Here is a 15,928-nt window from a genome sequence, read left to right on the forward strand (position 1 = left end):
GCCAGGCCAGCAAAACTTGGAGGAAAAAGGTCTGCATTGTAACATTAACTCAGTATAATGTATATTGGAAAACATAATCCGATAAAATCAGAATATTCCACCGCTCAGTGACCCCGAGTGCATTATGCAAAGAGACATCAGGAGAAGCCCTATGAAACCGTAGTCCGTTAGGTGGGATGTTTTTTCTTCTTGGCATCTAAAATATCTTAATCCTGATAACATGTATCCATTGGGTGACAAGATGCAACTTGTATAGTCAAAACATATATTGATCTAGTAGTTAACATATAGATCGCCCTACAACATGTTAATGCAAAAGGACATGATTGGGAGTGAAGAGCTATACAAAAGTATCACATAAACCATGTTAATAAAAATTCATATTTGATGTTGTAATAGCTTCACTATGCCTGCAATGTGCTTAACATATAATTTAAAATACAGTTATATTGTGAGAAACTATGTTTTATGCAAAACACATTCTAAATGTGTAATACCTTTATTCTTTTTTTATGCTTTGGTTTATGATGAGTTATTACACATACACCATATTGGGCTTAACAGGGGCATTATACTTGTGGGCTGGGGTAGAAAGACTTGCACATCCATTATCTTTAAAGGAACGGTCCTGTCATGCCTTGTAGACTAGCATCCTATTAGTAAGCCCACGTGCAGGAGGATGGGAGCATTGGCAGGTACATTTAAGGGGGTTCCACTTAAACTCTCATATGGACTGTGTGGTGGGCCACTGAGCCCAACAAATGGACTATGCACATTAAAGTACTTTGTAAGGTAATCACCATTAGAAGTTGCAGCGGATCACCACCTCCGTGGTCTGGTTTTCACAACACTTTTGGCTGCATGCAAAGGCTAGTTGGTGTAATGAGCACAGGGGGTCTCATTAATCCCACTGGAACCCATATGCGAGCCAGCACTGGAGCTAGCTAGCCGGCAGAGAGTACATCCCACATGCACTGTGATAAGCATGCGCTTGGCTGGGGTGGAACAAGGAATCCCTCCATGCATTTGGAAGAGGGAGGACATAACTTAAGAAGGGACACAGCTACCATATGCATTAAAGTGTGTATATGATTGCTGGAATGTCCCTTTAAGAGTTTTTATAGAAATAAGAAAACAACGAAGCAAACGTTAAGTGCAGACGCCACTGAAGAATATATGGCCACTTAATACTTTTTATATATAGGTAATTAATGTTCTAAATTACTTCTATTATAGTAAAGCCTGTATGTGTAAAACAGATTTTGTTTAATGGATATATCATGATGGCATACCACTTACAAAACAAGATGCCCAAATAATTTGGAAAATAAACACACTGGTTAAAACCTACCATGAATGAATCTAAAAATGATCATGATCTTATCAAGGAATCTCTCCAGCTCTTCATCTGTCGCTTCCTTGTTTCCAGAACGAAGCTTAGAATCAACATATTTTGCTGCATAAAAAAAAGTTGTATCTATAAACAATAGTACGAAGCGACACAGGAAAACTTATAAAACATGATATTTCAGTACTAACAGTACTATCAGCACTGGTCATCTGAATGCAAGTACAAAACATAAATATAGACTTGGCCTATGTAGAAAGCAACAATTTCTAGATGTCGTAACAACTATCTGTAATACATACATAGTACCGTATTTTTTTTTCAATTCCTCTAAAGATTTGGAGCACATTCAACTGATCAATGAAATAAGTTACTCTCTAATCAGGGATGTCGAGGGAAGAACCACTAGAATATGTGAATCTGCTCTGTAAAAATAATATTTAATGTAAAAAGCCTCTTTTAGCATGAAACTGTGGATACGTGGTGTTTTAAGCAAGGGGGTGTCATCTTGGTATATTTTCCCAAAATGCATCCAGTGCACACTTTAAACCTATATTTTGCTAAACACTAAACTACAGTGGATGTTGTATTTGTACACACTGTTTAACAGAAACCAGTATGGGTTTTCTTGTAAAGTGTCTTTTATCGAAGAGCGCTCTATGGCCTGTCCATCAACATATTTTCTTAAAAACGAGGAGCCATTTATAGACGAAAAGCGAGGCATACCTATAAGTTCTGCTGGTTTATTAGCCCGTCTGTTGACAAAGGTCTCAAATGACTCTTTCATCATGTTTACAAACTTCTCATTCTTCTGAAAGCAGACATCAATGATATGGTCCACCTTATCCTTGAAGTCCAGTAACTCCTGCACCATCTCTTTGTCTTTCTCAGGATTCACAACTATAGAACTGCCAAAACTCTGAAGATAAAACAGTATTTTTGAACTATGGGTCCAAAGCAAAGCTTTACATAAAAATGTGATTACACCAGTCCATTCTGATTTCCTTCCAAAACATGTGACACTGAAACTAACTGTGCTGAGTCAGAAGAGCCCAAGCCAATAATTTAAACAACAGTGTTAATTAAGCAAAAAACTTGGGGAATATCAGACAAGCGCGAGAAATTCCTATTTACCAAGCTGCTCATTTGCAGGCTGACCTGACGGCCCACTCATTACGAAAGGGATCCCAACACAGGATCTGGCTTTAACACGGTACTCCGCCAACTCCCAAGTGGATTTTAACCCCACATGTGCATTTAGTGTGTCTCTGCCTCTAGTACATGAAGCCCATAAATATAGACATTGCACGGTTTCGAAAATAGGAAGCTACATGAAATGTACCTAGGATAAATCACTTCCATGGCAGGTAGGTGGAAAACGATCATTAAAAATATCTACGAAACGGCCGTATGATTCACCAAATATATACACAATTTTGGGATGCTTGCTTTAATGCCAGACACCATGTGCCCTGCAGAGTGTTCAGCTACAAAGCTGTTCTCCTCTCTATTAGGGTTCAGTCATGAATCCAGCCCGTAGTTGAGAAAACACTGGGACCGTTTGAATGAATGCCGCCAGTAGCCATGCATGAAACAGCGTTTTACTGATCCCAGTAAAACAAAAAACTTATGGGACATGGCAGCCAGTTTACAAGGCAAAAAAGTATAACTTACTTTAATGTACTCTCCCCAATGCTGCAGGAGGATTGACTGGCCACCTTTCACTCGGCTGAAGAGTTGGTACATCAGGGTCAAATCTGGCACCCTGTTTTGATCTAGCATGTTCTTCAGACCTATGTTAAGAAGAAGAAAATAAAAACCAACAATTGCAATATAGATCAGTATTCTTTCAGCATACACAAGGGTAGGGAAGTATTAGTTTATTAAAAGTTGTACAGGTGACGTAGGTAATCTATTCTAAGTACGTCTAGCCCTGCCAAGATAATAGGAAGTTAATAAACAAGAATGTGGACAATGCGTGAGACAGGCCTGCACACATAATGGCCAGAAGGTAAAAGATAACAAAGAGCAACAAAATGTAACAGATTGTTGGGGCACAGACTTTTCATGGCTCATTTGGGCATGTGATATAAGGTCCGGACTGTATAAACAAGCCATATTCATTTTACCTTTTTGTAAGATGGCAGCCAAGTGCTCTCCCAGCAGCTGTTTCTCCACACACGCTATCAACGGTTTACTGTACAACAAAAGACAGCATATTACACGTTAAAAAAAACCCAAATACATTTTTTGGCGTTTTAAAAAAGAACTACCAACAACACAGGTTTTAGCATCCCATGAGAATGCTACCATTGGAGACCCCAAAACACTTTACACAATTCAACTCAGAGAACTCATTCTCTTTCTACCGACGTTAGAAAATGACCCCCTGCTTGCTACTGAAGCAGGATGTGTACTTAAGTACGCTCCCCAAAACAAACAGGAACAGAGCTCATATACACACAAGTAATAATATAGTTATTTTATAACCAGATTATCTCACGGCTTTACCAATGCATTATGCAAGGCCAACTTAGTCTGCCCTTCAGGAAAAATACATAAGACTTAGCCCTTCATAGGTGCTCATATCATGTACTTACTGAGTTCCATGGTCTAAATACGTAATAACCCTGTCCACCTCTTCTTCCAAGCGCCTGTTCACATGGTGAAGATACTCCGGGATCTAAAAACAACCATACTATTAGAACAGATGCCACACGATACACAGCATTTATTCAGAATGTTTGCAATTGTTTCAACTCTTATATTAGTTGATGGCAAACTCTCTATAACAGGTATTCGTTCACTGCAAACTAAAAGTGCTTATTCGCCATGCCTCATATATCACCCTCCTTTTCTTTGGTGTTCAAGATCTAGAAAGGGCCATGTGTTCTCAAAAGTCATGAACTTCCAGATCCACACTCTATCACTCAACATTATATTTAAAGGAACAGAGTACAACAAGATTTTTATAAACCAACATCACTGTGCGTTATTTGCCATCCAAGTAATTATTTGGTCCCTTTTACGATACGTATGGGCTTATGTTTGCAGGTAACAGGCTGCAATTTAGTTAACGGGACACATAATTATGATATCAGCATAGATATCCTTTAATTCTGGCCTGGGCAGCCCACAGTGAATGGTTATGTTACAAGGTTCTAAAAGGCACTCACTAAAAACATCTGCTGCAAGGAACGAATACATGGATTATAGCACTCTCTCGCACCTCTCTTTCTTGCATTAACCTTTGACCTTCCGCAGCATACAAGCTATTTGTTTCCTCCAAAAACCGGACCTCGAAAGAGTCCTTGTATACCTTTAAGGAAAAGAAAATATGAATACGTTTATAGACATACACAGACACACACACACGATGCTAAAACACTGAAGGAAATGTGACGTTGATTTCCCAATGTTTATACAACTCTAAATTATTTAACAAAAGCAAGGAGTAGTAAATAGAATGAACTAATTTGTAGAGAAACAAAACAGTTTAGAGTAACAGTATTACTACAACATGTTGAAAGGAATCTATAGATATTTTAATGCATAGCTGCGCGGTCCCTTTACATTTTTATGGTGCCCTCCCCATCTTCCACGCAAGAGATTTTATCAGTCAGACACATCTCCATGTACGTTGTATACTTACAGCCAGTCAGCTGTTGGGTCCTCAAACACTGTGGTTGGGGGTCTGTTCAACCCCCCCTGCACATGCACGGAAGGAGTTCAACAAACCATTCAGTGGCAAGAATCTGACTCTTAGTGTAGGCTGCTTCTACCAGTACTGTCCCCCAACATCCATCAATCCTCTCACTCAACATAGATACCTTATGCTTAGGAAGGGGTCCTAATTCCTTCATGGCATAATATATAACGAGTGAGTTGAATGCAAGTAGCTTGTTTGTTTTGCCACACAGGGACGAGCGTGTAGCGTGTGGCCTATTCAGTTACCGTTACAAACAGCATCATGAACAATATTATCTACCTATTACGTTACAAGATAACACACATCAGTTTATATTTCTATTTAACATAGTTTAGTGTATATGTTTTGTGTATTTGATCACTATTGCTTTGATTGAAAGTGAAATACATTATTTACACCGTGACCCCACGAGCTACTCACTTGTAAATCAGACAACATGCCGAGTAAGCTGCGCAGCAAGCTCCGGTCCACAGCCTCTCCGGAGCGCTCTCTCTCAATTAGCTGCAAGATCCCATCAATGGTCTTCGTCTGAACCATCTTGTCACTTATGACATGACTGCGAAACAGCTCCAAACCCATATCCCTGCACAAATAATCCCAGACTTTAAAGGTTCACATATTTATAGAAAAAAAAAATAAATCTATGAAACGTGGACATTTTCACTAAAGATTTTCGAAAAATCAAAAGTAAATGTACATTCTTACTTTTATTTTGCATTTTGGAAACAGACTAATTCCCTACTTCATCCAGAAGAATAATAGTATTTAAACCACATTTGCGTATTTTGCCTTTTTTCACCTTAAAGCCCTGAACCCCCTTTCCAACAGTGAATGCATATTAAGGCATGGATCATTAACTTTGTGAAGTGGAGTACGGTACACTTTTTTAATAAAATATGCAGACATATATGGGAACACGCGTCAGGGAAACTAGACAGAGACTTACCATATCGACAGAAGCATAGAGTTCTGAAGGACATATGTCCGATCCAAGAACAGGAAAATACTTCTGATCATGATCTAAAAAAGAAAGTCTAACAATTGATTTTCATAACAGTGAATATCATCTATAAATGACGTCTAAGCACAGCTGGATCATTACAATAGCTTTTAGAAGAATCATTCATTTAAGGGAGTTAAATAAACTAAGCAAATGCACTGCAGTTGTGTCAGTTTCCCCGAGGGTGGTAGATTAGTGGAACAACCTGCCGGCGAAAAGGGACAGAGACTAATACAGCGAGGGTATTTAAACATGGATGGGGTAGGCATACAACTATTTTAAATCTAAGATGAGACCGAGGACTAATTGAGGTATTTACATAAGAAAAAAAATGGGCAGACTAGGTCGGACAACCGGTACTTATCTGCCATCAAATTCTACATTTCTATTTAAATGAGTTCAAAGAGTTCCACTGTGTGCACGTTAAGTCATACAAGTGGGTGAACTGCAATCATCAATGGTAAGACAGGAACAGGGTATCAGGTAGCCAAATATTATTATAATATTTGTTATATAGTTGAAAAGCAACCCAATTTCAATGGAAATAATTTTGAAATAATAAAATGTTAAATTATTAACCATGATGTTTTATAGTACAACTTGTTTTTCAGAACATGAAGAATAACAGAACTTAATACTAGAAACGTTCTCATGTATTTATATATATTCTCAGACCAATTACCATTTGCCTACAGTGATCCTTCCAACACCTATTGACTTTGCTTAAAAATAGAACGCTGTCCAGAGAATCTGTGCAAAAACAACGTGGCTAAGGAAAGATCAACTACGCAAATGATGTCAAATAATTCAAAACGACGACAATTATGGCCTGCTTAATGCCCCACCTGCTGTAATGTGAGCATGTAATGTAGTCTATTCACCACTGGTATGTAAGAGTGATTTAATGTCACCACACAATAATAATAATAATAATGTGGCTCTAGACCAAGCTACATGCCAAGCATTACAAATCCTGACTTGCAGGATTTGTTATATAAGATAATAGCACTGAACAGAAACGGCAAGGAAGGCAGGGTGGAGACGTCTTTTTGTCTGTTAGCAATCAGAAGAAATAACATGGGGTGCAAGGTGCAGCCTTGTGATGTCAGTAAATCTAAACAATAAGGTTTTCAAGTCCTACCAAAGGCTAAAAGTAAAAAAAAAATAATAATAATAGTAAAAAATAAATACATCACGAGGGACCAATGCAGCCTTCATGGAATTTTGTGCAGTCAAGTCAGTATGAAAAATCTAGACGCTCCACTGTATTACCTAATTAACAGCATATGGCTTCAGTGAATGCCCCTCTGCATTAAAGGCTGCACATGTACATATTGGTGGCTATGTATAAGTAAATAAATGTGCAATTTGGTAAAAGTGAAGACATCACCACAACAACCAATGGAATGGTCCTGGTGACTGCTTCACTGAATAGTTTACATCAGAACTGCTTGATCTACTATCCCCATTGCTCCTTTGGGGCATTCAAATATGCCAAACATCCTCCCCAGCGTTGTTATCAAAGGATATTCCCTGAATTGATGGATCTGCGCTTTCATGTGTTCTTCACATACTTGGCGGAGCTGTTTGTACAGAGTGTGGGAAACTTTATAGGAACATAAATTTTCAACAGCCTGAAAGAAAAAAAAAATACATAAAAAACGACTTATATAATGATTAAACACAACATTAGCACACAATATGTGCATAAAATACCATCATTTCATTTTTTAACATTAAAATGTCCTTCAACGTGTAAAGCCTCAACTTTCTTTGAAATGGATCTGGACGATCCTATGGGCAATATACAGAGTAAAGTGAATGCTGATTTCAAAGGGGGACTCAGGCTTTCAAATAAGCGCACTTTGGTAAATACTGCGTTTTCTTTGGTGAGACTCCAGTCTTGTCATGAAAGATCTGGCTAAAACGCAAGGCAGAGTCCAGGTGTAAAGCAGATTTCTATAAAACCAAATAAACAAACTGGTGCTGATGGAGTGAATCCGCAAGAACCCCAGCCGGTGATGGATCACAGACACCGGTCAATTACCAGCAAGCGCTGAAAGAACAGGAGCAGGTTTAAACTGCGTAACCAAACTCCACATTCCCAAACGTTACAAGAAGTTGAGAAATAAGTGCCAAGCTGTTATGAAAAACACATTGCGAATGCGAGGATTAGCAGAATTTGCATAGCGACGTTCAGGTACCTGAAATCATCACAAGGAAGTAATGAATATTCTTAACGCCTTAGCGAAAGCCATGATATTTCATGAGCTTTTGGTTTTCATACCATCGCTTAGCATATTCATTTTTGCTGTCCTTCTGCCAATTTGAGATAAATGGACACAAAATGCATACCTCCCCGCAGCTTGAATGTATACACAGCTCTAAATGATACAAATGCCGTAACTACATTACACCCATTAACCCTTAGAGTGCCAGGGATACGTTGTTGGCAGTGGGCCTACAATCCCATGTACATAGTGGTACTGTAAGTGACCCCCCTTTAGATGGACGTCCTGCCTTTACACCTTACATTTATAAAGCACCAGCTGATTCTGTAGAGCTACTTCAACAAGGAAGAGCGAAAATTGCCAGTAAAATAAAAAAAAAATTGGCAACACTAAACCGGTAATAACATTAACACACACTGGTACAGTAGGAAAAGCCAACCTATTTTTACAATCATCATTTGAATTTGATAGCACAACTTCTATGGGTAGTGAATGCCACACTGTTATTGTTCTTACTGTGAAGAACACTTTTCATTGTTTGGGTGAGAATTCTATTCTTCACATCTTAATTCACGATCTCTTGTCCTTATTAACAGACAGGTCACCAAAGAACTGTTTGTGTTGGCCTATATATATTTTATTGAACAGAAAAAAATGGCAGATGAGTGTTTGCAGACAACTCCCCTTGCCCTAAACCACAATGATGTTGAGGGCCGTATCATTTATCAAGTATCATTTATGAGTACCTGTCTGGCTGAAAATGTATTATAGGTGTATTATGCATCATATAACTAAATGTAGTTGTGAACTAAGTTATTAAAAAGGAGTAGCAAGACATTTACAAATGTACGGCCCCCTGGAGCTGTCCGTACTTTCAAACCAGTCCTCACTCGCGCGTGAATGTAATAGTATTCCAAATGAAAGGAGACAGCAGGCCGGTTCAGCAGCACAACAAATCTTCAGCCCTGCGTAAGCAAATTATTCCACATACCTGATAGAGTTCTTCAAGATTATACTTTATAGATCTGCTGCTTTCTATAGCATTTACGGCTTCACGGAGCTTCTGCCACGTATCCTGTGTGTAGTTGTCAGGTAGTTTGGGCTTATCTGTAAGAACAAGCATAACGATTAGCGCGCACATACAGTAAACAGGCAATTACCTTAAAAACAGGCGGATATTTATATTGTAATTGAGCATTAAATATTTATTACATTTCTGCAGAACAGGAGAGATTATCGTGGGTTTGGAGGGGGGTGGAATACACGAGTGGAGAGAGAGAGGTTAAACACATTGGTTAGGGTTGGTGTAAGGACACAGGACGGCAGGAGATGAGATACGGTCAAGTGGGAGGACAAGCGGACATCTGAAACCTCACTAAGGGGTACTGGGAGAGGATGTTATCCCTGATTTTGTCCATTTTATTTTTACAATGGGTAGCAAAATCTTGGGCAGAGAAGTAGGTGGTGAGGGTGTGTGGTGACGTTTGTAGAGATGGAGGGCAGAGGTGTGGGAGCGGAGCAGGAGCTTGTAATGTGAGAAGTCCTCTGGCAATTTTCTGGGAAGCATCTAAATGCAATCAAGCAGGGTTGGAGGAATATGATGTTTCATTTTTTAACTCCTATTATCTATACATAAATAAAATGTACTGGAATCCACGCAAAAGTTGTCTCCAAAACGTTACTTAAGTTTGGGGTATAGTGCCACGTTACCAATATATTACCTGTAGAGGTGAACAGGTATTACTACTTCAAAATCGTATTATTGTGAATAATACACAGCCGTTTATTTTTAAAAGCAATTGTGGAAAGAACCTTTCTGAATGCTGTGGAGGCTGCCGACCGGCTTCCAGGTTGACGCAAGGCCACGGTTAAGGGGACACTTCGGCCATCATAAGCACTTTATGCACAGGAGAGCATAGAAGTATCTGTAAATGAGCATGGAGTCTCCCTCGCAAGTGTCTGGCGGGATTCTGCAGAATCATCCTATAGGCCTTTTCCCCTTTCCCCATCCCTAACATGTGCAGGGAGGAGGTGGGGAGCTGAAGCTTCTACCTACAGTAAAGCCTTGCATTTCCAAAATAAATACACACAAAGTTTACTTTTACTATTTAGTTTGGAATTTAGTAACACTTTTTTTTAACCACTGTAGCGTGTTATGCAATACCTGGTTTGCCTTATACTAGATATCTATAAATACGCCTGGGGGGGTAAATTATATTTAATATATAAGCTCACGAGTGGGGCGCTCATAAGTCCACCATTCCTGCCAGGAACTTTGTAAAAAAAGTACCAATAAAGCTAGATGGCGAGCTTACCGGCAACTCCTGATGTATCTGTATGTATTAATGTATATTTGTTGTGTGTTAACTGCCCCATTTAAATTGTACAGCGCTGGGTAATTTGTTACAAATTTTGTTTAAGACTGGCTTATTTATTTGTCTCATTCATAAATCTGTACCTCAGAATGATTATATTGTACACAACGATTGGAACGTCTGATACATTTCAAGTTTCCAAAATAAATAAAATAAACATAACAAACAATAACATTAGGTGGGGGGGTCCTTAAAGCAAAACACCTACACCTACCTTTAAAGTTTTTGATAACCAGTTTCTTCGAAGCTCCAGGCTTTGACACAAGGGATGCTGGCTTCGTTAACCCATTAGTGTGCCCCGCCAGCACTGAAAAGTTGGCTTTCTTCTGAGCTTCCTGTGCCATGATAACACTGCAAAAGACAAGCAAAGTGAATTACACAGTCAAGGGAGCCGTCCTCACCCGGCCATGAAACACCCAAGGCATTAGCAGGCATCAGAAACTTGTCACACAAACAAAAATATTTAATGACAAAGAAAAAAAAAAGGTGAAATATGCCGACAATGGCATTTGTTAGATAGATAACATAACTCACGCTGATCAATGCCCAAAGCCTTCCCAGAAATACTTTAATCATGTCAAATTTTGTCACATTCAAAGTTGACATCAGGAACACCTATCATGTGACACAAAGGCAAGCACTGATTGGTTGTTGGCAGGGAATCTGGGAAAACTTATTACAATACACCAGCAAGGATCTGGCGTTGCTGATGTTTAAAGCGATAGGATGTTAGTTGTCAGAATTTTGGGATGTACTATTACAGCCATCTGATGAAATGGCTTAACCCCTTTGCAACCAAGGACATCGCATGGTTTATGCCGGTACATGGCCCCTCAGGCTGAAGTTAGACAGCCTTGGATTTCCCCTGTCAGCAGGAGCCAGCATCTCTAGCTTCCAGCTCACTGATCCGATGTAACAGATCAGCAGGAGCGTGGATCAAATGGGGAGGGGGGTAAGGTTTCCCTCACTTCAAAACATATATTTTTTTTATATTTAAAATAGTTAAAAATATTAAAAAAATAAATAAAATGACATCATAAGGGGTATCATCTAGTTCCATGAGAGATTGTTGAGGTCTTTAAAGAAGAGCGATCTCCAGTTAACAAAAAGTCTGAAAAGTAAAAAAAAAAACTAAATAAACATAATTAAAAAAAAAACAAATTTAAAAATAGGTGTTCACCTCTTATTCCTCCCACTAGGAAACTCACTGGGGTTGGACCTTCATAACGTAACCAGCAAAATTCGGGGCGCATGTGTACATAGAAAAAAGAAATAATCTGATAGTGTAATATTGTCAAAAACAATAAGATATTGGTCATGACAACACACCGTTCATGACCAAATGGAACAACACTCTTGACCACTGCTCATTTGAATTAATGAAATTATTGATAGATTTTGCACAAGAAAATATGAGAGATATAGAGACCGATATACAACAAATAGAGAACAGGATAGACCAACATTTTGATACAATGGAAATAAGAACAAGAAATGAAAATATGAAAGATAGAATCTTAAAATTGGAAACAACTATAATTGAAACTAAAAGTAAGAAGTTACAGAGAGATAAGAGAGACTATCTGAGTGATATACATAAAGGTTTTAAACCAAAAACAGGGGATATGATCTATAGACCTACACAAACACAGTATAAAAATAAGAATTATGCAGAAAGAAGAACGAGGCATGATTATCAAAACCATAGAAATACAGACAGAAGAACATCATCAGAGAGATATGGACAAAGAATTAGAAAAGTATCATCAGATAGATATGGTGAAAGGGCTGTAAAGTCCTCTAATTACCACCATAAATACAACAACTATAAAAGACAAGAAAAAGCTCCTAATGATTTTAGAGACATTTCTAAAACATACTCTCCACTGCCCGCGTCCTCTGTTTGGGGGGACAAAGATAGTAATAGACCACACACTTCCAACCAATTTAATAAGTCTTTTTTAGACAGGGAGCAATCCCGAAAAACAAGATACATGATATCAGATCAATCCCACCACTCAACAGCACAGAACGAGGAGAGAAAACTCTTGACCAGGGCAGGGTCCCCAATGAGGAAAAGAAAGACAAGACATTCAGAGGATCGAGAGGACAGGGAAATAAATTAAAACAGAATAGCAACAAGAAAGATAATGAAATTATAAACATATCTAAACATACCCTTAATAAGACGGAACTCTCTCTTCTGGAAAAAGGACTCAAATTTGCCCCCAATAAAGGACCGGATGGCTTTAACCTATTTATAGACACACAAAGGTTCCTAAGGAAACTTACAGTTAAACGTTTTTTCTCTAAAAACCATATAGAGCAGGGCATAAATATGGATAAAACATCACTCGAAACAGACCCATTTATACATACAACCTTAAAACCAAAATCAGGTTTTTTCCCTCAACAAGACAAAAGCACACACATTGAGGTGTTCACTGACATGTTACAGAAAGAGTTCGAGAAAATAGAAAGAAACAAAAAAAGACAGTATAATCTTAGTAAAGTGGAACAAGAGTCCTTAAAAAGGCTAAAAGAAGACAAAAACATTGTAATCAAAGCTGCAGACAAAGGGGGAGCGATCGTCATCATGGACAGAACATACTATCTAGAGGAATCTTATAGGATTCTTAATGATACAATAACCTATAAGAAATTGTCCAATGACCCTACAAAAACCTTTAAAATTCAATTAAAACAACTTTTACAAGATGGTTTTGATAACAAAATACTCAACAAAAACGAATTCCATTTTTTAGATAATAAATTTCCCAAAATACCAATCTTTTACTTTCTCCCTAAGATTCACAAAAATCTAAAGAAGCCCCCCGGACGCCCTATCATTAGTGGGATTGACTCCCTCACTAATAACGTTTCACAATACGTGGATACTTTTCTACAACCTTTAGTGTCACTAAACCGTTCACACATTAAAGACACCACACATATCTTACAAATTCTGGAAGAAGTAACATGGTCTACAGATTATATATGGGCTACAGTTGATGTGGCCTCACTATATACGGTAATACCTCATGAGTTGGGTATAGAAACAATAAAAAAGGCAATAATAGAGGATAAAAAAATCAACTCTCTTCAGAACGATTTCATAATTAATTGTATAAGATTCATTCTTACACACAACTATTTTTCGTTTGATGGTAACTTCTTCCTCCAGACATGCGGGACAGCTATGGGAACCAGATTCGCGCCGAGTTACGCAAATCTCTATGTGGCAGATTGGGAAACAAACCACATTTGGAACAACAACCCTTTCGGCGCGAATCTGGTTCTCTGGAAGAGATATATAGATGATGTCCTTATTATATGGAACGGACGGGAAGAACGTCTATTGGAATTCATTACATATCTAAACAATAATGAATATAATCTAAAATTCACCTCTTGCATAAGCAAATCCCATATAGATTTCCTCGATCTCACATTGTTCGTCGAAAATAATACAATCAACACAAAAACATTCTTCAAACCTACGGATGGAAATGGATTTATACACTTTTCTAGTCGACATCACCCTAACTGGATAAAAAACATCCCAAAGGGACAAATTACTAGGATTCGCAGAAATTGTACTAAGGATCAAGATTTCCTGGAACAAAGTAATCATCTTCTGAGTAAATTCAGTGAAAAGAAATATCCAAATGACCTACTTACCAATAGTCTAGAGGCTGTCCATAAAATTAAAAGGGAGGATCTTGTACGTAATAATAAAAAACAGAAGAATAGAGAAGATTTTGACTTCTCGTTTATTACACAATTTAATGATCAGGCTCCAGCTATTAAAAGGGCCATCAACAAATGTTGGCCCATACTCCTTGAAGATACGGTGTTACGAAAACACCTCCCAAATAAACCAAAGATTATTTATAAAAAGCTGGCAAATTTAAAAACACTATTGGCTCCTAGCGCTCTCCCACCCATAGAAAAAATAAATAAACATTTTCTTGCCACAAAACCTCCTGGTTTCCATCGTTGTGGCCATTGCAAAGTCTGTAAGACTTGCTATACACAACCAAAGAAAACAACATCATTCACCTGTACAAACACTGGAAAAGAATACATCATCAAAAACTTTATACACTGTAACACTAAAAATGTTATATATTTGCTACAATGCACATGTGGAAAGCAATATATTGGCAGAACTACGAGAGAACTGAAGGTTAGAGCGCTTGAACACTTAGGAGGGATCCGTAACAACAACATCAAACACAGTGTCCCCAGACACTGTAATACATGTAGCTCCTTTTCATTACCGAATTTTCAAATTATAGGGATAGATTCAGTAACGGTACACTGGAGAGGAGGCAACATCATTTCTACACTTTCAAAAAAAGAAACACAATGGATTTTCAATTTCCAAACATACAAAAAAGATGGCCTTAATACAGATCTGGATATCATTACTTTTATATGAGTCTAGCCTTGCTTCACATTATATTTTATTTCCACTATATTTCAAACTGGATCATCAGTAAGAAACAATCCCTGTACTTCGACTTTGTCCTTTTACTAATGTTTTGTACACTTCCACTCAGATATATGTTTATACATGTATATATATATATATATATATATATATTCTCCTTTATATACATATTTTTTTTGGTACCTTATATATATCCTTTTGGTTCCAGTTTTTTAACATATGTTAACTGAATTTTTTTATTTTTTTATTTTTTTATACATATATTTTTTTATAAAAAAAAAAAAAAAAAAAAAAAAAAAAAAAAAAAAAAAAAAAAAAATTATTTATCCATACATGGATAATCTATCTCTCTCATACATCTGTCTAACACTGACATACTTACCTTATATGACCTATATCTCTCACATTTATTTTTTCACTCGTTTTTTGAGCTGTGAACATAATTATATATTTTTTTCCCGTCCTTTACCTCCTTTATACCTTCATGAGCTTGGATCTCCAATATAGCTCACAGAATCATTTTCCATAAGCTCCGACATCCAGCTCCTGAAAAGAGATCAAGCCGAGAACTGCCTCAGCGTATACGTTGCCTGGATACACCTCGTCATACACAGAAGACCGAAAAACGCCCACCATTGACGCATCAACATCTGAATGTAAACCACGCCCATCCAGGGAAGAAGAAAGAAGAAGCTTGATCCGTTGCTAGGATACGACGCAAGGAAGTGATGACGTTTTTTCCCAACATGCACCGTGACACTGTGAGGAGCTTGATCCGTTGCTAGGATACGACGCAAGGAAGTGATGAC

At 37.8% G+C, this 15,928-nt stretch overlaps 1 protein-coding gene across 1 annotated transcript in view; it reads right to left on the reverse strand.

The window, feature by feature from the left end:
• Window positions 1–15,928, reverse strand: part of CUL4A (cullin 4A) — a 30,799-nt gene that overhangs the window by 6,176 nt on the left and 8,695 nt on the right. The window contains exons 2-13 of the mRNA XM_053455240.1: window positions 10,878–11,014; window positions 9,280–9,395; window positions 7,588–7,691; window positions 6,740–6,809; window positions 6,004–6,077; window positions 5,478–5,640; window positions 4,578–4,667; window positions 3,949–4,031; window positions 3,478–3,545; window positions 3,023–3,141; window positions 2,075–2,267; window positions 1,352–1,456 (exon numbers count right to left, since the gene is read on the reverse strand). Of these exons, the coding sequence (XP_053311215.1) occupies window positions 1,352–1,456; window positions 2,075–2,267; window positions 3,023–3,141; window positions 3,478–3,545; window positions 3,949–4,031; window positions 4,578–4,667; window positions 5,478–5,640; window positions 6,004–6,077; window positions 6,740–6,809; window positions 7,588–7,691; window positions 9,280–9,395; window positions 10,878–11,007 (1,315 nt within the window). The 5' untranslated portion in view covers window positions 11,008–11,014. The remainder of the gene's footprint in view (window positions 1–1,351; window positions 1,457–2,074; window positions 2,268–3,022; window positions 3,142–3,477; window positions 3,546–3,948; window positions 4,032–4,577; window positions 4,668–5,477; window positions 5,641–6,003; window positions 6,078–6,739; window positions 6,810–7,587; window positions 7,692–9,279; window positions 9,396–10,877; window positions 11,015–15,928) is intronic.

The sequence above is a fragment of the Spea bombifrons genome, chromosome 2 (assembly GCF_027358695.1).
Source record: "Spea bombifrons isolate aSpeBom1 chromosome 2, aSpeBom1.2.pri, whole genome shotgun sequence".
NCBI lineage: Eukaryota > Metazoa > Chordata > Amphibia > Anura > Pelobatidae > Spea > Spea bombifrons.